The sequence below is a fragment of the Callospermophilus lateralis genome, chromosome 7 (assembly GCF_048772815.1).
Source record: "Callospermophilus lateralis isolate mCalLat2 chromosome 7, mCalLat2.hap1, whole genome shotgun sequence".
Taxonomy (NCBI): Eukaryota; Metazoa; Chordata; class Mammalia; order Rodentia; family Sciuridae; genus Callospermophilus; species Callospermophilus lateralis.
The window spans coordinates 115,272,436-115,295,611 of NC_135311.1; the positions used below are offsets into that span (position 1 = coordinate 115,272,436).

Below are 23,176 nucleotides of genomic sequence, written 5' to 3' on the forward strand. Positions count from 1 at the left end.
TACTCTGGGGTTCTTACTTTGAGCTCCAGAAACCACCCATGGTTGTGTGAGGGCCACCATGATTGTTTCCCCAAAGGCTGCCAGGTTTCCCCTTACCTTTGAATGGAGAACAGTGTATCTTTCTGTGGCATCCTTTAGCTTCTCTTTCACTAAGTTTCTAGTTGTTGATGGTTCTTTGCCTTCCTCAAAGCTGTTTTCTGTGTCCAAGACTTTCTGTCCTGAGATAGTCACAAATCTTAAGTCTCCTTTGTGGGAAATGACATCCTCTGAGAAGCTTCCCTGCCTCTTCAGCAAGGAGGGCAGGGCTTGAGGGCTGTTGTTTCCCTTGTGCATGTTCTCCAGCTCTTTCTCAGAACGTTCTAGCCAGCTTTCAAACTCTCGGTGGTCCTGCAGAAATTTCTGCAGTTCATCCCGGAGTGTCTGCACCTGCTTCAGCTCCGCCTCTGACTGTGCGAGGGAAGCTACATATTGTTCCTTAAGATCTCCTAACTTCTTTTGTAGCATCTGTTGTTCCTCGGTTGTAAGATTGTGGCCCTGATGGTCCAGGAATGCCTGAGCTGACTGGGTAGCCAGAATGAAATTTTGCTGCTGGGATAGCAATTCTTGGTGATGGGCCTGGTGAATAACCACCCAAAATAAAGAATAATCAGTAGGGAAACCCAAATGATTTGTTTGCCTACATCCAGAGGTAGAGAGAAATTTCTACCTATACCTCAATAGGTGACTGTAGGTCGACAATACCCATATTAAAGATGAGATATGTGAATACCTAAAGATGTTACGTGTCCTTACTAAAGTCATGCAGACAGCTAAAGGTCAGAACTGTGACTAGAACTTAATGCTCTCACTAGAGCTAAGGCTACAAGAATATACAAAAGCCCAATTACTAACCATCTATGACAATGCAAGGGGTAAGTAACTGGATGAGTCATATGTATGACAATATAAAAGTACAAATACTTAACTGTGAAACATGTCAACTCATATGCCATGAAGATTGATTCTACTGGGAAATACCTTGGAAAATTAATTCATTAAATAGAAAGTAAACTGTATTTCTAGATAGGATAGGTAATTTGTATTTTGTTTTAGTAATGTACTATGTCTACAGGCTTATATGACCACCCTTTTTTTCTATTCCACTGCATAATTGTGGGGTTTTGCTTTGTTTTAAAACACAAAATAGGAACAGATCCTGGGGAAGGAGATACTAGGAACAGTAAGGCATGTTAAAGAATTTGTAGTTAATCTTGTGACCATTAAAAGGGTTAATCAGGGATATAGCATTTTAGAAAGATCATTTTAGAAAGTATAGGGAATGGTGTGAAGGGTAAAAGCCAATAGGCAAGGAGACAAGCAGAAGCTGCTAAAACAATACAAGGGAAAGTTGATAGTCGTCTAAACTAGAAATATCTCAATGGAGATGAAGCCATGTGGATAACTTTGAAAGAGACAGGAAGCATGGGACTTGATACAAGAGAATGAGAGACGTAAATCCAGGATGACGTTTAATTCAGGCAATTAAGTGGGAATATAGGAAGGGAATTAATTAATTTTTAGGTTGAGGTGATTGTGGTCTGAGTCTGCCTTAAAGAGGCAGATGGATTTATCTATTTGTTTGAAGCTCTGGTCTGGCATCAGAAGTGGAGAGAAATATACACATTAGTGAGACTGGTAACAGAACTGTTACCAGACTATCCAAGCAAAGTATATTCTGAAAGAGGAGAATAAGGTATAACTATAAGCATAACTGTTTCAAAAGCTAGACAGAGTGAAAAAAACAGAATGATTAGGCAGAGTAGTGCTGTGGAAACCAAGGGAGAAATTACTTCAAGAGGAACAGCCAACAGTATCAAAGCTACTGAGAAAAAAAGAAAAAGAAAAAAAAAAAAAAAGCTACTGAGACATCAAAGAAGACACTGGATTCAGGGGCAAGGAGATTGTGATACCTTCACCAAGGCAGAAAAGATTCCTCTGGCATAGTGAAGACAAGCTAACATCCTCACCTTCATCTTCTCACATTGCCTGTCCAATTTCTCTGGGGCTTGGTTTACCCCCATGTAACCATCAGTGGTATCCAAGGCTCCTTTCTCCAGGCCAGCTCTAGAGAGTTGCTCCATCCCTGAAAGACTAGTCTGTGGCTGTCCACCAGATGGTCCCACAGATGTCATCCAATCCAAGAGAGCATCAATCTTACTCCTATTCTCAGCCAGTTCTTTTGCTGCTTTACTCTAAAAGTGATAGAAGTAGTCCAGTGACAAGGCCTTAGATACTCAAATATAAAAACACAGATAAGTAAAGGTATATGGGGGGTAAGGGTGAAGGGTTATACTAAAGAAAAAGAGACACTCTAATTCTGGGTATATAAAAAAATGAATTACTACTATCTTCTATAATCTTTTGAGAATAATTATTTAAAACAATCTCTAGATTGCATCTGTATCTTATTATTACAGAAAAAAAAAGTTAGGGGGAACTCCAAGATTTAAAGTCCTTAAGAGATCATTTAGTCTTGCCACCCCAGCAAGGTTTCACAGAATTCTTCCCATGTATGCAGAAGTCGTACAATGGCTTGGTAGAATAAGAAATAGCAGGGTCACATCCAATAATCTCCCATTTTTATCTCAGCCAAACAGAATAGTTAGTTTTTAAATTTTCCTCTCAAATTCCATTTACTGGCTCTTCAAATATTTTAATTAATTATGTAGGTTATGCCAAGTTATATATTTCAAAATTTATCTTCAGGTAACTTCTTTCTAATTTCCATGTTTCCTGATCCCTCATTAGTGTCAGAGTACAAGGCTGATGAAGGAGTCAATCTATCTGCCAGCATTAAGTGGGAGACAGAAGACCACTCGAGACTTTACCCTCTGCGTGATTTTTCCTGCCACCACAATTCACATAATAACTACAGAGGCAGCCTGGGAATAGCTTGTGGCCTAGAACTCCATAGTTATTTTCCTTTAATATCTTAGTTCACCAGTCTAGATTCTTGTTAGAAACATACTCTCTGTTTTTTCCTCCTTTGATGATACCCTAAATTCTTTTATTTAGCCAGAATACAGATAGCAAGTTTTTGTTTGATTCTTTCTCTCTCTTTTTTTGGGGAATATACAGTTTTTATTAACCATTTCTGCCCTGAAGTCCTTCTAGATGTTTCTTTTAAAAAGAAAGACTGGCTCACAGACCAGCTTCTGAAGCAGCCCCTTTTTATGACTCTAAATTGTCTGAAGGCAGTTTCCCCTCATCTTTTTTTTTTAAAACAGTACTAAGGATTGAACCAGGGGTGATCTACCACTGAGTTATGCCCCACAGCCATTTTTATATTTTATTTTGAGGCAGGGTCTAAATTACCAAGCCTGACCTAGATCTTGCCAGTCTCCTGAAAAGCCAGGATTAGGGTGTGTGCCATCACACCTAGGTTTCTTATCTTTTATGTAGGCACAAAATTTTCATTTGGAAAAACATTAAACATCACAGAAGTCAGGGTACCTTTTCAGTCTCCTGCTGTACAGCTGAAGTCACTGCTTGCTCCAGCTCCTTCTGGGCCACCCGTGTCCGTTCCTGGAGAGCCTCATATTGTTCCCTCGCCTGATGAAGTTTTTCCCGAAGAGCTGTCAATTCCTGGGGGCTCAGTTTGGTATGATTCTCTTCCAGGAACCCTTCGATGTCTTTGACAACAGTGGTAAATGAGGTGGCATGATTCTGAATATCATCCTGTAAATCCTTAACACATGAAAACAGGAATGGCAGAGCCTTCAACTTTAGTACTTGCAAGTCCTCTAAAAGTACTAAGATGGAATGGCTAGGATGACATATCTATATATAGTCCCTGACCATAATTTATATAAGCTTTATAACTTAAACAAATGTAAAAAATTTTTTAAATTTAATTTTCTAAGCAAATACTTAGTGCAGACAAAAAGGAGATTGCCCATAAATATGTTGAATAGCAGAGATCTTCATTTTGCAATGAATTATCCTCAAAGTGATGATGCTAATCATGCTACTTAGCACAATTCTAACAGATAAGGCTTGTTGGATTTTTTTATACAGTAGGCCTCCTTCTCCACTGTTTCAATTTCTGAGCTTTCAGTTAGTTGTGGTCAAGTGTGCCACCACCCCCCCCCAAAAAAAATCTATGCAAGTTCCAGAAATAAGGAATTCATACATAAGTTTTAAATTATATACCATTCTGAGTAAAGTGATAAAATTACAATGTCTTCTCTATCCAGCCTGGGATGTGAATCATCCCTTCATCCAGTGCATCCATGTTGTACACATGAGCCATCTGTTATATACTTAGTAGCCACCTTGGTTATCACATCACCTGTTCTGGTGTTATAGTGTTTATATTTCCAGAAGGTTCATTTTACATAATGGCCCCAAAGCACAAAAGTAGTAATGCTCTTTATCCCAGTGCATTGTTACACATGTTCTATTTTATTGTTAATTATTGATATTAATCTATTGCTGCATCTACTTTATCTTAAATATGTATATACAAGAAAAACATAGTATGTATGGTTACCTACAATTTGAAGTTTTAGGCATTCACTGGATCTTTAAACATATCTCCCAAGATGGGGGGACTATTATACTCTCTTGGTTATCACTCTGGCCTTATGGATCCCACCTAATTTTTCACTAAGTGTCCTCTTCTTCATTCTTTTTTTTTTTAAGCTATATGATCTATATCCCAGTCTTTTTTTTTTTTTTTTAATGGTACCAGGGATTGAACACAAGGGCTTAATCTCTGAGCCACATCCCCAAAACTTTTTTTCTAATATTTATTTTTTAGTTGGACACAATATCTTTATTTATTGTGTGGTGTTAAGGATTGAACCCAGGGCCTCACACGTGCTAGGCAAAGGCTCTATCGCTGAGCCACAATCCTATCTCCCCAGTACTTTTTATCTTTTTATTTATAGAGAGGATCTCACTAAGTTGTGTAAGGCCTTGCTAAGATGCTGAGGCTGGTTTTGAACTTCCAACCCTCCTGCCTCAGTTTTTCAAGCTGCTGGAATTACAGGCATGTGTCACTGTGCCCATCCCCTGTCCTTTTATATTTTTATTTTTTATTTTGAAAGAGGCTTTTGCTAAATTGCGGAGACTAGATTTGATCTTGTGATACTCCAGCTTTACCTTCCTGAGTTACGGGATTACAGGCATGTGCCACTGTGTCTGGAAAGCCACCTTTTGTTCTTTGCAGCCCAGCTGAATTAGCTGTCTTTCAGTTTTGAATATGTTGTGTTCAACCCCACTCACACTTTAAGACTGATGTATAAGCCTCTGCCAGTAGGTTTTCTTCCTCTCATCCCCTCATAAACTTAACTCTACATGTCTTTTGCTGCTCAGTTTAAGTGATATTTCATCAAGGTTATCTTTTCTTATACTCTAGACTAGACTGGGTCTGTTTGGTATAAGTTTATATATAACTTTACCTTTTTGCATTCAACAGTTAATAATTAGATGTTCATTTTTGTGATAATCTGTGTAACTGTTTTGTTTTCCCCACCAGCCTGTGAGCTTCATGATGTTTGTTCAACATTGATGCTGACACTAGTACTGTTCCTGGCACATAACAAGCCTTTTTAAACATTTGTTGAAGAAATTAAAAAAACAAACAAACAAACAAACAAAAAAACAACAGAAATCACACTGACCTTCAAATCTCTTTGGTTCTTCTGCAAAGTAGAAAGATCTTGCCAGGAGGCACTGCCTTGGTGGCTCACCAGTGCCCTTTCTGCCTGTTTTACCCAACTGCAAAGATCCTCCAGTTTCTGATGACAGGTACTTTGCTGTTTCTGCAGAGTCTAATTAAAATGCAAAGGAGTCAAGAGACAATTAATAACTCCCATTTTACAAATGCCATTCCCTGAAATGCAAAACAGGAAGGTTATAGATTAAGGATGGAAAAGTTGATGAAAGACTAGAATGGGAAAAGGCACAGAAATCATATTCAGGAAGCTCCCCTTATTTGGGCAGTGTTGATCTGGGCCAGTGGTCAAGTTGACAGAGGTGCTTTTTAGTTCAGATTTGGAATAGGAAGATCCTTTGCCAGAATTCAATTCTTATCTTTGGAAATAGAGAATATTGAAATCCAAACATGACAATGGTGATGATAATAAATGAGTGATTCTGACCTATTCCTCCTCTGGAACTAGAGGATTTGCTATATATGAAGTCTAAACATGGAAAAGTACAAGAATTAGAATTGAAAGAAAAATAAAGGACCTGGATAATTCATAAGCTAATTTAGCTTCTTAATAATGAAGCTGACTTTATAAATCAAACGTCTTAGAACTGTAGAGACCCATTAAATAGAATGATTGTATGTCAAGCATAAGGAGCTTAATTTAACTATTTTGAGAAAGAAACTTCCCCAAAATAGCAACTAGCTCAGTCCTTTAGATGTCTACACTGGTTATCACAGGTAAAAAGCCAGGCCCTAGGAGAGAGAAGGTATATGTTTCTGTGCCTGATCCTTTCCCCAGATCGCATCTCAGCTGCACAACACTGAAGCACCTGATTGAGCAATTGAGCATGATGTGTTTTCCTGACCATCCTTCTAAAACCACTTTCCACCAGTTTCTGCCTTCTGATGGCATTTTAGTCACCTGCACTTACAAACAGGTGCCCAAATTGGCCCTCTCTCCCCCTCTTTAAGACAAATAGAAGGGCCCTGGAAGAGAACTCCTAAGAGCTCTTCAGCTGTAAAACGGGATCTTCATGGGTTAGGATGGGTGCAGACTGAATCTGAAAAAAGCAAAGCAAACAAGTTAACACAGAGACATACACACGCATTCAGGGCAAATATAGAAAGAAGCAGAGCATTTCTGACAATAACAAGGTTAATAGACAATGTGTAATTAATTTCATGCTCTGGGAGAATGTTCACATGCAGTTCTATCATAGGCCTATCTGAACCTGAGCTTGGTCTTAAAGTGGATCAGACCAATTACTTCATTAATTACCCACATGCTACACCATGCTATATAAATTACTACGGGAGGGCATTGCACATGTTCAGGTTTAGGAGGTAACCTTAAGCATTTCATTAGGATTTTACTTCAATCTCAATATAGTTAAAACAACTAAGCAGTAGTTGGGAATATATGGCACTGACTAACCTAATTTCTTTTAAGTCTGACTCAAAAGCTCAATTACATTTTGCACAATATTTTAAAACAGAGCCCCTGAGATACAATTTCTGATTATAATGACAATTCTAATATCACCTTGCTAAATCCCAACTTATTATTCAAGCAGTAGCAATACCATAAACAGCTGGATGTGGTGGTGTATGCCTATAATTCTAGTAACTTAGGAGGCTGAGGTAGGATCATCACAAGTTTGAGGCCAGCCTCAGCACCTTAATGAGACCCTTAGTGAGACTTTGTCTCAAAAACAAACAAATACACACACAAACAAACAAACTAACTAAAAAGGGCTGTGGATGTACCTCAATGGTAGAGTGTTCCTGGGTTTAATCCTCAGTATCAAAAAAGAAAAATCATAAACACACTATTTGAGGTATTTAAAGGCTATAATCTTACTACTAATGAAATTATGATGAGTTTGAACTTTACAAGAAGAGGATTTGAATGGCAGATAGTAGTGTGGTTAGATTTTTTTCTTTTTAAAATACACTGTTTCCCATGATTGACTAAAGAAGCATTGGGCACTTTAGCATGAGTAAAGGCACCAGAAAACAATAATTCAAAAGTGCTTAAAAAGTTAACACTCTGAAAAAAGTTAAAAAATTAATATTCTAATAAAAATGTCCTTATCAGCTGTTTGAAAATAGTAAAAGAAATCTATTGTGAAATTATATGGAAAGCCCTAGAATAAAACTGATTTTCAGAACCATTCTTCTTAAGAGCTCAGAGTCTTTGTATATTTTTCAGAGCCCTCAAAAGAATGATGAAGGTGAAAGTAATGGAGAGAAAGGGCTAGCTATGTGATTTTTATTGGAAAGTCAGAGACAATGAGACACAGTGACAGTAGCATCTCAGTAAAATGAGAACACTTGCACATGAAATCACACATAAACACATAAATTCTCTCTCATACACACAAAACCAAAAATGTGGTAAGAAAACAGCTGGAACAGCTGCCTCCTCAATCAGAACCAAATAGGCCTGAATGACAAGAAATTTCAAAATTGCTAACTCCAGGCTCCTGCAATCATTGATACATGGAGGCTGGCCAGAAAACCCCAAAACGGAGGACATCCCAAAAGACAAGCTGAGCCCAGCTGCTGGTTCAGTCTGACCTTAACCCAGGTTTCCTGCTGCATTTGGTGAAGATGGCCCTGTAAGGCATTCGTCTGCACTGTAGACTGTTCCATAAGATCCTGAAAGGACCTCTGCAGTTCATTCAAAAGCCTCAGCATCTGTCGATTCTGCTGAGAGAACAAGTCCTGTGCATGCTCCGAGATAAAGAACTGAATATCAAAAGCAAGAGCATCCAGCTGAGATTTCCTTTCAGTCATGAGCTGTTTCAAATCCTAAAGCAAGCAGGAAAAGGGAAAAACAAACAAATAAATAAAACTTCTATTCTTCTATGAAAATCAAAGACTTAAAAGAATCAAAGAAAGGTTAATTTCCTTTATTTTTACAACTGGCACTACAGTCAAACTAGCACTGGAAGTCTCTCTCACTTTCTGTCTTTCCAATTCCTCATAAATCATGTTTCCTTTATTGGACCTTAATTTCCAAATACTAAGCTATCAATTATTTATGCTTACAGAATCACACTACTACCAATCCAAAATACATATGATTTTAAAAAAGGTTTTAGAATATATAACATGAATTTCTAGTCTAAGATGCATCTAATTGTACTTTCTTAGGTTCAAATATCTATCTGGATTTGTCAACAGAGAGTTACTGATAGGCCAGTACTAAAAGAACATAAAATTTATTTGTGATTCATTAAAATTTGATTTTTTTAAAAAATATTTTTAGTTGTTAATAGACCTTAATTTTATTTACTTATTTATATGTGATGCTAAGAATCAAACCCAGTGCCTCACATGTGTAGGCAAGCACCCCACCACTCCAGATCCATAAAATTTGATTTTTAAACAATGCCGTTTATATATTTTTAAACCGTGAAGGATTACAGTCAGACTTTCTTATTTTCACTCCCTTAAAGTAATAGAAACTGTCCAAACAGTAAAGTCATCTGCTTTCAGATAATCAAAAACATGCAATTTTCCCCCCCAAATTTAGTGATTGTTCACTGTTATATTGGATGCAATCAAAACATTTAAGATGTTTTTATCTCTATCACACTGAAACTTGAGAGTTATTGATCCTAGAGAGCAGGCAGAAGGGCATCTTGGATACTTATCATAAGAGAATGCTTTCTTCATCTGTGGGCATATGGGTTTAGGAAACTACCTTGACTACCATTCTCTTCCTAAGAGAACTGGAAGAACCTATAACTAGGGGAGAGTACCAGTGCATGAGATTTGTTTTCACATCTCAATATAATAGGAATTCATTCCCTGCTTCTTTTTTTTTTTAAATTTTAATATTTATTTTTAGTTTTTGGTGGACACAACATCTTTGTTTGTATGTGGTGCTGAGGATCGAACCCGGGCCGCACGCATGTCAGGCGAGCGCGCTACTGCTTGAGCCATATCCCCAGCACCTCCCTGCTTCTTTATTAGATCTTAATGAACAGATAAAGCCTGTCCACTTTTCCCTCCCCCAGTGATACCTCTGGATAAAGGGAATGAAAGAAAAGGCAGGTAACTAACTTTTTTTTGTTGTTGTTGTTGTTCTGGGGATTGAACCCAGGGTTGCTCTACCACTATATCCCTAGTCCTTTTAATTTTGAGACAGGGTCTCAGTAAGTTGCTGAGGCTGACCTCAAATGTGCAATCCTCTTGCCTCAGTCTCCCAAGTCACTGGGATTATAGGCATGCACCATTATACTACCTAGGAGGCAGGGTAACTCTTGTAAGATAAAAGAAGGATAAAAAAAGTTATATGTAAGGTTGATCATGGACAAACCTTTATGTCTGCTTTTCTTAAGATTGGGGAAAGAGGAAAGGACAGAAAAGGAGGAGGGGACATCTCTAGTTCCTTCTAAATTTCTAAAGAGTTTCAAAAGAAGGACATCTCTCTTTAAGATGGGTTGAAAAACTCATGTGAACAATATCTTACAAAATCTTAACAACAACAACAAAAAACAATATTGGGGGAAATCTCTCTGATTAGATGTATCTCACAGTCTTTTCTCACACTGACTGATAAAAGGAATCAATTAATTTGTAACTTAAAAGAAGAAAAACATCTCCCTAGATCAGAGGGTCAGCAAATTATGTCCCTCTGGCTAACTCTGTGCTGCAAAACTGAAATATGTATTGTCTGACCCTTTATAGAAAAAGTCTGCCAACTCATGCTCTAGGTTACTGATCAATATTCTCCTGAAATTGGTATATGTGTGTGTGTGTCTAGGATTAGGTCTTGGGCAAAAGAGAAACAAGGGACAGATTCTAGATGTTAGTTATAAAGAAGAGGTAAAACTGGTAATAGTTCACCCTACAGACTCTCAGAGATAGATGAAAGGAGAAATGATCATAATCACTGAAGCTACAGGGATGTGGTAACTTTAAAAACTAAACATAGTTGACTCTATTTCTGAAACTCTATTTCTAAAAAAGATGTGGTTTGCCTAGCAGGAAATAAAACTGATACAACTCAAAGGACAAAAAATAAAACATTTTTGGGAATGGGTAGAAAACTTACCTCATACTCTTGGAGAGAGTGATTCAGGCTGTCAATATCTGTCTCACTGTCATATCTTTTGCTGATCAGAATAAGACTGGTATTGCCAACCCAAGTTCTCAGACCCCGAAGTTTGCCTTCTAGTTGCATGTGCTGATTTAACACTGAAGCCTAAGTAATAAACAGCAAATCAGGTTATAAACTCTCCAGGATTGTCTAGTCTTTGTAAGCGGAGAGAGAGAGAGAGAGAGAGAGAGAGAAAGAAAGAGAGAGGAGGAGGAGGAAGAGGAGGATTCGATGACGACCTACCTTTTTCATTTCCATGGCATTTTGGAGGTGGAGCAGTCTGGAACTCCAAGTGTCACTCACAGAGCTGAGAGACTTTTGAAGATTCTTGGCATCTTTCTCTAGCGCCTTCAACAGTTGAGCAGGGACTTCTTGAGGCTGGCTGATGATAATCTGATTCACACACTCCAATTCCTGACTCACCAAGGCAGACAGATCCTTTAGCTCCTTATCTAATACCTGAAGGAATAAAATGGAGTTACCAAAATCAAGACTAGAAATCTTACCATTTGGGAATTAGCTGCAAACACACTCCGCCCTTGCCTCATGTCTAGATAGAATTTAGGGCTTTGAAAATTTTTTTTTATGTTCACTTATGGTTCTCACGATCACTAATTCATGAGGTTGGCAGAACAGACATTATTATTCTGGATTTACAAAAGAGATGCCTCAGCACTTTACAATGTGAACTTTCTAGTCCATAATATTGTAATCTTGAACAGAGAAACCAGCAATAAGCTGTGGACATGCCTGGTAGTTTTGCAGGGCACTGCTTCACTTCCCCTTTAGTCACTGTACCAAGGCCACACTCTGGATACTTAGAGAGAACTGGTAAACCTTCACATTCTCTGTCTTCTCTGTCACTCCAGTCCTATGATCACTCTTAGCCTCTAATTTCAGTGAGTGACTCTTTCTTCCTTTTAAAGCTTTCTTTCTGTTTTTAGGGGCCTGATTCTACCAGTTATCACTTCTTTTCTCCTCCAACTTCATGTTTTCCTTTTTTCCCATTGGTCCCCCCCACCACTTTTGGCACAAGGGATTATACCCAGGGGCACTTTACCACTATATTCTCAACCCTTTTTTATTTTGAGACAGTGCCTCACGAAGTTGCTGAGGCTGTCCTCAAATTTGTGATCCTTCTATTTTAGCCTCCCGAGTCATTGGAATTATAAACCTGTACTACCATGCCTAGTTTTAACTGATTCTTTCTCCTCAATCCAAAAATCCATTCAAAATATTCCTGTCAGTCTATCTGCTCTAGCCTGGGTCCTATTCTTTTTCCTTACTTGCAGTTCAAAGCTTCTGGAATGATCTACAATAATTATTCCCACCTTTCAACCTCCCATTTATTTTGTTTGTTTATATCTTACCATTCCATTGAATCTATTCTGATCAAGGTCACCAATGACTTTCAGGTGTTCAATTCTCTCTTTAATGTGCAATAGACTCAGTCTCCCTGCACTGATTAATACTGCTGACACTTCTCCCTCAAGTCTCTTCTTTGTCTTTCGTGAGACCAGTGATTCCTGGTGTTGTTAAAAAACTGAAACTTGCCCAAAGGACTTAAAATTAGCATACTACAGTAATACAGCCACATCAATATTCATAGTAGCTCAATTCACAATAGCTAAACTATGGAACCAATCTAGATATCCTTTAATAGATGAATGGATAAAGAAAATGTGGTATATATATTCAATGAAATATCACTCAGCTTTAAAGAAAATGAAATTATGGAATTTGCCAGTAAATGGATGGAGTTGGAGAATATCATGCTAAGCGAAATAGGCCAATCCCCAAAAACCAAAGGCCAAATGTTTTCTCTAATATGCTGATGCTAATTCACAATAAGGCAGGGGTGGGGGCAATACAAAATAATAGAGTTACCTTAGATTAGGTAGAGGGAAGGGATGGGAGAGGAGGAGATATGGGGATAAGAAAAATAGTAGAATGAAACAGACATTATTACTTTATGTATATATTTGAATTCATGACCAAACATGTACACTCAGAAAAATGAGAAATTATATCCCATCTATGTATGATATATCAAAGTGCATAAATGCATTCTACTGTCATGTATTACTAATTACAAGAAAACAAAGCAAAAAAACTGAAACTTGTTGGGCATGGCAGTGCACACCTGTAATCCCAGTAACTCAGGAGGCTGAGGCAGGAGGATTACACGTTTGAGGCCAGCCTCAGCAATTTAGTGAGACCTTAAGTAACTCAGCAAGATCCTATGTCAAATAATAAAAGGGGCTGAGGATATAGCTCAGTGGTAGAGTAGCCCCAAGATTCAATCCCCCAAGTATTTAAAAAAAAACAAAAACAAAAACAACCAAAATTCCTGAAATATAAACATAGTTGACTTTATTTCTGAAATGGAAAATCAGATTTTCTAACAAAAGTTAACTATAAATACTGGTTTGCCTAGCAGGAAGATAAATACAATTGATATAGTTCAAAAGATAAAATATTCTTGGGAATAGGTGAAGAATGTAATTATCTCGTACTAATGAGAGTATTCTTAGATCTCTGTTCTTAGAGATACCTTGTTGTATTTTTTCAATCTGTTCCCTTTTTTGGTATTTTAAGGAATGATGTTTTTAAATGTTTTTCTTCCTGAATAGTCTGTATTTCCTCTAAGACTGTTTTTTATTCCCTTGTTTCAGCTTCTTTTGTATTTGAAGTTTTCTGGACGCTCACATTTGAGAGTAATGCTTTAAAAAGCTGACAACAAACTACACGCAGAGGTGGGTCTGCTGACTATAGTCTTCACTAAGGGTCATGGGGTTGGGTTAGACACTTGGGAAAACATTCTCATCAGTACCATCATGTCTTTCCCCATAAGCCTGTCAAAGAAATCAGGGGAAGGAAGATGAAGCTCAAGAGTCAATATGCAAACTTTCAGTCCATCCTACTGATCTCAGCATGGAATCCTTGCCTGCAATTGAGGCTTTGTGCCTTGTCTAGAGACACTCTGATTACGTTCTTCAGAGGATAAACCTCTTCTCTTCAGGCAGGGCATGCACACTTGCTAGGCTAGTGAAATAACCTGGAAATATGAGGGTCTAATTGCATCTTAGACTTTAAACTGCCTACAACTTTCTTTGCATATCCATATTCATCTCTGCTTTCTGGTGCTACACGGGCACGGGGGGGGGGGGGGGGGGGGGGCGTGGTTATGGGGAGTTCTGCTGTGTGAGTTAAGTTGTACCCTAGCTTCTTCCATTGCACAGTTAGGTCCTGGTTTTCTCCCACTTGCTGAGGTAGTTACTGCCTCATCCATCTGCTTTCTCACTTCGAAATTCTAGTGCCGCTTTTTTCTCTCTTGCTCTTTTTCCTTGTAAGTTTATGTATTTAAAAAGAATGCATTCTCCTGATCTCTTGGTGGAGTTTTGGGAAATAACAGAGATTTAAACATTGCTTACTTGAATTACTGCAACAATTTCTTGACCAATCATTCTGCCTTTGAACATCTCATTCAACCCAAGATCATGTATATAGTAAATACCTATCCAAAGTCTATTTAAGTCTCTCCATTATAAATTCTACTTAATCTGTTCAAACCCAGGCCACAATTATCTATCAAGATAATTGTGTTTGCCCTGGAATGGAGTGCTAAGCAGTTTCTTTTAAACCTTGAAATCCAGGAAGATGGAGACAACTACCTTAAAGTCAGTGGCTTGTGGAAGTCTCTGGGAACCTACCTTGGCCTGACACAGAAGATCCTGTAGTTCTACCAGGTTAAGCTCTAAAGGTTGAATCTGTTTGGTCCTCATTTCAATGTCACGTAGCAGAGACAAATAGGATACCAGCTTCTCATCATGTTCTAAACAGAGTTGCCGGTTAAACACATTCTGTGGAACCAAATGGAAAACTCAGTACTGTCATTCTCCTTTAACTCCCACTTTTAAAGCAGGCAGCATTTCTTGTTAGACAAATAGAAAAAAACAATTTTTACTACACATAAGACAGAATGAAATGAAATATGTTATTTTGTCTGAGTTATTTCAAATCAACAGACAAAAGTGATTTTATCAATATCCTCAGAAGTAAAAGCTCATAATTATCAATTGACAAGCATCATTTTAGCAATACTTCCAAAAGCTATATTCTATTTAATGTACCATCATCCTAATTTTTCAAGTTAGTTCTAATGGTAGTTTCTAACTTAGAGCTCTTGGGCTGGGGATGGAACTCAGTTATAGAGCATTGGCCTAGCAAGCCCTGGGCTCCATCTCCAGCACCACAAAATAAACAAAACAAAAAATTCTTGTAAATTTAAGACAATCAGAGCCAATGCCTAATTTACCAACAACTAAATTACAGATGATGATACACTAAGTTATATTTTAGAGAACAAACTAGGGCCCTAAAATGTATACATACATTAACTATACATTTGTGAACTCTGTATCCAGTAAAGAATTTAACATCAAACTAGTTATATCTTAAAAAAAAAAAAAAAAAAAAAAAGATACAAACATGCCTCTGGGAGACTTACTTGAGTTGCTCTGAGAGGCTCCGGATTTACACCTTCACTCCCCTTTCCCCGAAGCATATCCGTGAAGGGAGTCGGTTTACTGCCAAGGCCCTCCCTGAGTTTTTCCTGTGGTAACATATCCACCTTCACTGTAGAACATGATGGTAGGGACAGGGTTGTTTCTTCACTGGTCTCCAAAGTGGTAGAACTAATAACAGAATCCTGTTGCCCTGTATTTTCTTTCTGGAACACCTCTTTGGGTAGTTTCTCTGGAAGAAGGGTAACCAAGACTGTGGGACCTCCCTGAATCAGTATGCCTTCAGGGGACCCTGCTTCTGGATCTGTAAAAATAGGGTTTGTCATTTCCAGAAATTGCTCTCCATTTGTTTCTTGAGTTGTTGCCATTTTAGATTTGACAGTTCCACAGTGTTCATGATCACCTTTGCTATTCTGATGATGAAGATCTTTTCTGTCTGATGATTTTAGATAACTGACTTCTTTTGGATCGACTTTGGAAACAATAATTTCTTCAAATTTAAGAACTCTTCTTGAAACAAAAGGTACTTCTTGGTATGATGTTTCTTTACATTCTTTAGATGGGAAAATCAGATCTTTGGTTTCTGTAGTCTTTGAAGTAACACAGGAATCTTGATAATAGTTGGTCTCCTGACTGGAGGCTCCCTGGGTGGTCTTATTTGTATTGGAAATTTGGGGTGTATCTGTAACTTGGGCTTTTATAACTGATACCTGGCAATGAAATCCTTCAGGTCTTGGGGTCATAAAAGAGAATGGATGACTCTGGGCCCCACTAGTAAGTTCTTGATGTAAAATTTCTCCTGGTTTTAAAGTCAAGCAGAGGTTTACATTTTTCACTTCCTCTTCACTGACTTGTGCAGAGCTGAAGAATGTCAAAGTATCTTGATTTCTTACAGAAATTCCTTTTGGTGTCACTTGGGAAGAAGAGTCTTCAGTTTTACAAGTAACAGAAAACCCTGTCTCTCTATCAGATTCTTTCTCCCTTTCACTTTTGGTCATTTCCTGATCCAACTTTTCTTCTGAAAGAACTGCTGGTCTGCATGGCCTCACACTTTCTTCGACAATCATCTCCCTCTTCTCTCTCTCACTTGTCACTCTGATATTCAGTGGTTGTTCACTCAGCAATCTGTCTGATGCTTTACAATTTGATTCTTGTACTTCCCAAATCATTTCCCTTTGATTTTCTTTTGCTTCTGCCTTGTCTAGACCTGAGTTAGGCTGCTTCAAATGAGTTACAGTTTCTATGTGTGTCACTCCTTTTTCATGCTCTACATTTGTATTTTCTCCCAAGTTATTTCTAGCCACCTCTTTGAGTCTAAAATCAGAAACTGCTGAGTGGGGATATGGCACTGAAACTTGGTCTAGGGATTTACCTTTAAGATTACTAGGACTCAAGACGCTGGCAGACCCTTTAGCATCTGCAGAAGCTCCCCATTTATCATGGTCTTTGTCCTCCAACTGCTCTAATGAAATCTCCTTGCTCTCTTTTATTTGCTTCCCATCAGAATCTCTTACTTTATCCTTCCCTTGTGCAAACTGACTTTCAATTTGCAAGGCACTCTTGCTTTCTCCTTTATCACAACTCATTTTAGCAGTCTGATTATAAGAAATTAATATTTTCTTTCTTAGATATTCAGTCTGTAATTCACATACTTCAATTTGATTTTGCTTTTCCATATAAGCTTGGTGATCACTGGACTTGAAAGTATCTATTTGGATCAGCATTGCCAGTTCAGGACTGATAAATCTTTTCTCAACAGCTTCCTTTAAAGTCACTCTCTTATCATTAAATATGTCAACAATTCCTCCATTTAACATCTGGTTAGATGCAATAATTCTGGCCATGTTTTTGTCCACCAATTTCTGTTCCATAGCTAATGCCAATGTCAGTCTTTCTCCTGTGGCTGTGTCTATGATTCCACCAGTATTTGCCTGAGCTTCTAAAACCTTCAGTGTAGATGCAAAGTCCACTTTCCCAAGCTGAACTGCTTCTGATAATGGAATCACTTTGTCACTCACCCCATCTTTAATGTCTGAGAAGGGAATTACTTCTAGATATCTCTGTCCAGATTCAATATCAATCTTACATTTCTTTATCAATTCTGAGTAGGGAACAATTCTGTAATTCTCAGGATCAACAACCCCATGCATCATTACTGTAGACAACACTGCTTTATTAGTTAACAGTCCTCCTTTGTTAGCTTCTGCCACAGTTAATCTCTGGCCAGAAATAAGATCCACAAGGTTTTCACTAAAGGCCTGACTTTCTTGGATTTCTCTTTTCAAGTCTGGGGTAGTTAGATTTAATTTTATGGCTTCATGGAGGGAAACACTTTCCTTTGTTTCAGGATGAAAAAAGTGATGGAGGTTTAAGTTTTCAACTTTTTTGAGTTGCTTAGTTAGATCTTCATCAATCAAGCCCTGTTTAAAGGCATTATCAACAGAAAGTCTCATCCCAGAGGTATGGTGAATGATACCTCCATCTACCACTTGCTTTGTCAACAAACAAATAGCCTCCTCTTTCTTCAAAAGACCTTGGTCAATGGACTGCACAACTGTTAAAGGGGCTTTGTTGTTAGGATCCATAAGTCCTGTTGTTTCCATTTGTAGACCAATTAATTTCTCCCTAACTAGTTTTTCAGCTTCTCTGCCTTTAGAAGCCTTCTCCAAATTTATAAGCTCTGTCTGGTCAGCACCGTCCACCAAGTCAAGATTTGAGGCCAAAGTTACTGAAACTTTCTTGCCTCGTTTCAGGTCAACAATTCCACCAGTCACCACCTGTCCCTCTAAAATCCTGGTGGCTGTTTCCTTATCAAGAATTCCAGCTGTGACGGCATCCTTTACAGAGCACAGTGTATGGGTACGGGGATCTAAGACACCACTTATAACTTTGTCTGCCATGAGAACATTATGTAATAATTTCTCATCCATTAGACCTTCATTGATCACTTCTTCAGTTGTCAAAGACTCACAGGTCTGAGAGTCAAAGAAGCCCCGAAACATGTTCAGTTTTCCCATAAGTTTCACAGCAGTGTGGCTGGACACGATACCTTGAGCTATTGCTTCATTGAGTAAGAGCTTCTGACCTGTTTCTTCATGAAGGATACCACCATCTAGTAGCTGTGCAGATAACATATTTAAGGTAGCTTCTTCAAGCAGCTCTGAAGGAGAACTGCATGACAGGGAAATTGCCCTGCCACTATCTTGTGTATCAGTCTTCTCTAACATCATCATCTTACTGTCTGCAATGCTGCGACCTTCTTGGCTTTGTTTATGGTCATCCTTAGTCAAAAGTGATTTATTTAACACTTTCTCTTTTTCCAAAGAATGAATATTCATATCATCTTCCCACTTCAATTCTGATTTGAAACCCAGAGACTTCTCTAACTGAACTTGTGAATTTTTGCTTTGGGACTTTAGGAGAGGTCTTCCAGTTTCACTTGGAGTATATTTAGTCTTAAGTGCCTTTGCTTGTTCTCTCTGACACGGAAAGAAAATATTTCTGGGAGTCCGCCATTCTTCCTCTGGTGTTTCAAAAGAAAGGTCTCTGTCAATCTCCAAGGGCCCACCTTCCACTTCTTTAGGAGGTACAACCAGGAGTTCTCTGCTGACATTTTCTCTGGTAGATATTTCTGTTTGGTCTTCATTTTTAGTACCAAACAACTGCCTTTGTAACTCTAAATTGACTTTTTTTGTGACCTTCAAAGTGTCACTATTTGCATTAATAATTTTTTGTTCTACAAACAGATCCTTTTCAGAGTTCTCTATAGAAGAACATTTTCCTCCTACAATGGTCTTTCTGCCTTTTGCTTCAGTATAATCTTCCTGGTTGGGATATTCTTCATTCTGAGATGAAAACTGGAATTCACACGGCCTCAGAGTGAGTTCATCACTGAAAGTTTCTGTAATATTCCCATTAGCTGATTCTTGCAATTCCTCAGGAGTGTCTACTTTCTGATCCCCAACTCCAAACACTTCTGAAGGACTTATTTTATGTTCATCTATAGATGACAGAGTCTCCAGCAGTTCTTGATCTAACAGAAGCAGCCTTTGTCCATTCTGCACATTAATATAGCTGTGAGTCATTAGTTGAAATAACAGCTTCTCATCATGGCTTGCTATGTCCCCAGATTGGCTCTTGCTGCATGGTAGAGGTGCTGCTCCAGGAGTAATGCTCAATTTGTTTTGTTCAGAAGAGTCTACTAATTGCATGTGGGGCATCACATCTGGTATACAAATTGATTTTAAGTTATTGGCAAGATCTTTGTTCAAGACACCATTTTCTATTACTTTCTTCCAGGACCAAATTTCTGTGGTTGCCGGCAGAAATAGAGCCTTAATATGCTGTCGGTTACTAAGGATTTTATGTGCTAGTTCAGTAGACACAATACCTTGTTTTAGGGCATCTGTAATTGGGAGGATCTCCCCAGATTCAGGCCACAAAAACCCCATGAATGACCAGAGGGATTCCAGAATCACAAGGGCGATCTTAGCAGATACCAGATCATTGGTCAGTGCTTCATCTATTGTCATTCTATGCCCTGTGACAGTGTTGATGATGCCTCCTGTTTGAAGCTGCCTTATGAAAATAGCACAGGCCATATCTTGGTCAATCAAATTATGTCTTACAGCCTCTTCCACTGTAAGTCTGTGTCCTGTTCTTGGATCTACGATGCCACCAGCAAAGAGCTGAGCTTCTAGCAATCGGACAGTGACCTGCCTATCTATTAGCCCTTCCTGTACTGCACGGAAAACACTAACTTTCCGGCCTGATTTCAAGCTCACCATTCCCCCTGCCAATTGCTTGACAGGCAGTAATTTCAACCCTGATTCCTGGTGGACAATACACCTCTGCATCAGATCTAGCAAACTGATTTTTTCAGCTGTATTGGGGTCTATCAGGTTTTTGGATGATCTCAGGTGAGACTCTAACACTGAGTGGAGCCAAGTAGAAATGAGGCCTTGATGAAAAGCCTCTTCCAGGTTAAAACAGTTCTCACTTGGGGAGACACTGAAACCTCCAGTGGCCAGGTGTGCTTCTAAAATTTTCAGTCCAACTCTCTCACTGATTATTCTCTTTTCAATGGCTTCCATCACAGAAAGAGAGCCTTTGCTCTCAGTAAGTCTGCTTATTAAGGATATTGCATCCTCTAGCTCCCGGAGCTGCTGGTACATCTGGGGATTAATGAGGTTTCTGGCCAAGCCCTCCTCCAGAGAGAGCTTTTCACTGGTCTCAGGGGCAACGAGGCCAAACATGATAACCTGGAATTCCAGGAGCACAAGGCCTGTGTCTTGGTCAATGAGGCCCTTTTGCATAGCTCTGAAGATGGGAAATATCTCCATTGTGCCTAGATCAATCACCCCAGCAACTGTTCTGCAATCCTAAAAGAAAAAAATTAAAAAGAAAACTGAATCAGAGCCAATGTTGAAGCACACCTGTCAAAAGGATTCATTTAAATTCTACAGTACATAAAATTCTGACCATAAGGAAAACCTAGCCTGGGATAAACCCCAACACATAGGAAATATCCTGAAGCAAGCCTGCAGTGTTAATGTTAAAAAGATTTTTTTTCCCCTAAATTTCAGGATATTGAATAGGACCAGAAGTTCAGATTACCTGAAGGCGAGAGACAGCATTAAGCATATCTGAGTGACAAGCTCTACAAAGGGGCAAGCAGTGAAAGTGAGAGGACAGATATTTCTAAGACTACATCATAACTAGGGTTGTTACAGACACATACCAGTTCCCAAAAAGTGAGAATTCAACCCCATATAACAACTTCTCAGTATTGCAACACTGCGGAAGACTCTGGAAGTAATACTTCTCTGCTGATGGGTACAGCAGGACTGGTCCACAAGATGAGATGAGAGACTGAGTAGCTCAATATTCAGGAAACAGCTGTACCTCCTGGTAAATGGGCCTGTGTATACTACACAAGTAAATGGTATTTGGGATAGTCACACTCTTGATGGCCAATGCTAGCTTCTCCCAAGGCAATGGCTCTGCAGTAAATTAGATCTAGGACTTGGAAGCAGAAAGTCAAGGAAAGAATAGATTAAGGATCCTTGCCTCTGGAACAACTAGTAAAATTTCTCCTGGTCTAGTCTAGAATGAGTAGTACAACTACCATGAAGGCAGAATACCACTTATTATTAGATCTATTCAGCACTGATATTTAATCTTCACAATGATCCTATGAAAACGATTATTTTAATCTTTACATACAAGAAAATGTAGCACAGAAAACTTACTTATCCAAGGTCACAAAATTAGTGAGTTCCAGAAATGAACCAAGGCTGTATTCTAAATCTTGTGCTATTCTACTGACTCCTCAATTAGCTCCAAAGGAGCATGAAAGACAAGTACAGTAGTCACATCTTACATAGAAATCACCCTTCCCCCGCTTTGTTTTCTTCTTGTGGTGCTGGGAGAAGTTAGGTCCTGAACAAGGTCAAAGAAGAAGCAAACTTTACAAATTGTCAAAATTACCCTGCAAACCCTAAAAAGCTTCCAAAGAATTCCAATTTTTATTTAGATAGATTTATCTGTCTCTTTTGGACAGTGTTACTTTCTGTTCCTTCTTTAACTCGTTATAACTTATCAATGGAGATCTTGTTGAAGCAATTGTCAATCACATCCCTAGTTGCTAAATAATGCATTACATTTCTATCTCAGTGAGAATTAAGCTCCTTAAGAGCTTGCTTTGCCCATTCAGTGTATAGGAACAATACATTGGATGAATAAATAAATAAATGGTAAAGGAAATCTTAAAATCATGAAGCCATTTCCCCCCAGATTATAAAAAGAATGCAAAACAGATAGCAAGCAAGGGAATAGCAGATTTAGTTTACATCTCCATTTCACTGTATGTACTTAGCTAATGGAATAATTGGCAGACTTTTCCACACTATTAAAAATATTATGTTGTTCTTCCCTGCCTTGTTGTCCTGACCCAGACTGTAACATTTAGTTTGTATGCATTAAACATATATATGATGCAAATCTAATATGTGTTAATTTTATAAAAAGACTAAAGGAAAAAGCTCACTGGCATATAACTCTTTGAAATAACTGGAACATTTCTTCTAGAAACCCATGTAAAGCCTACTCAGAAGCAGACATGAAAAAGGAAAAAACAGTGTTTAGAATTTCTAATTTCTTCTGAGAGACTCATGAAATCTCAAAAACGCTGGTATTGAAGAATGGCCTGGAGTCTAGCCAGAGAGAAAAAAATACATTGTTTCTTCGAACACCTTCCTAATTGGAGAATAGGCAAGCAGCACTAAATTGGAAAGTAATCCAGAGAAATCATTTCCCTCCTACTTCAAACATGGATATTCTGACCTAAAGGAGCATTAAAAGACAGAGGGAGAGGAAGAAAGAAAACATAAATGGCTTCTACTTACCAGAGTTGCAGGCACGCCTCGGGGAGATAAGAGATAGAGCCTTATGGAGCAGCTCAGCCGTATCACACACACAGTGTAAGCTTGGTGTTAGCGTCCAGCATGCGACTGTTTTGTTTTTTTTTGTTTTTGTTTTGCAAAAAAGAACCCCAAACAGGTCGTCCTCTTTTCCCTTTGTGCATTTGTGCTTAAACTCCAAAGGGTTAGTGAAACTTGTAAGCAAGGATGTCAGTTAATCAGAACAATACTTAACATGAAACACACACAGAGTACAGGGGACACATCATGCTCAATGTAGTGGTGCTCAGCAGCTTTTCTTTTCTTTTTCCTCCCCCTTTTTAACCTTTCAAATGAGAACTGGATGTTCTCAGCAAGCAATTGTTAAAACTTTTTACATACTCCCTTATATGGTGAAGCAACGAGCCATTAGAAGTGG

General features: G+C 38.5%; 2 protein-coding genes across 4 annotated transcripts in view; one reads left to right on the top strand and one right to left on the bottom strand.

The window, feature by feature from the left end:
* Positions 1 to 13,283, top strand: part of Pabpc4 (poly(A) binding protein cytoplasmic 4) — a 193,672-nt gene extending 180,389 nt beyond the window's left edge. Inside the window, exon 16 of the mRNA XM_076860684.2 lies at positions 13,273 to 13,283. The gene's annotated coding sequence lies outside the window, so the exon portion shown is untranslated. The remainder of the gene's footprint in view (positions 1 to 13,272) is intronic.
* The window catches only part of Macf1 (microtubule actin crosslinking factor 1), a 221,715-nt gene that overhangs the window by 114,887 nt on the left and 83,652 nt on the right, over positions 1 to 23,176 (bottom strand). For all 3 annotated transcript variants that reach the window (XM_076860679.2, XM_076860680.2, XM_076860681.2), the window contains exons 35-43: positions 15,322 to 20,718; positions 14,525 to 14,674; positions 11,055 to 11,270; positions 10,767 to 10,916; positions 8,279 to 8,512; positions 5,667 to 5,816; positions 3,493 to 3,726; positions 2,007 to 2,231; positions 97 to 615 (exon numbers count right to left, since the gene is read on the bottom strand). In XM_076860679.2, the coding sequence (XP_076716794.1) occupies positions 97 to 615; positions 2,007 to 2,231; positions 3,493 to 3,726; positions 5,667 to 5,816; positions 8,279 to 8,512; positions 10,767 to 10,916; positions 11,055 to 11,270; positions 14,525 to 14,674; positions 15,322 to 20,718 (7,275 nt within the window). The remainder of the gene's footprint in view (positions 1 to 96; positions 616 to 2,006; positions 2,232 to 3,492; positions 3,727 to 5,666; positions 5,817 to 8,278; positions 8,513 to 10,766; positions 10,917 to 11,054; positions 11,271 to 14,524; positions 14,675 to 15,321; positions 20,719 to 23,176) is intronic.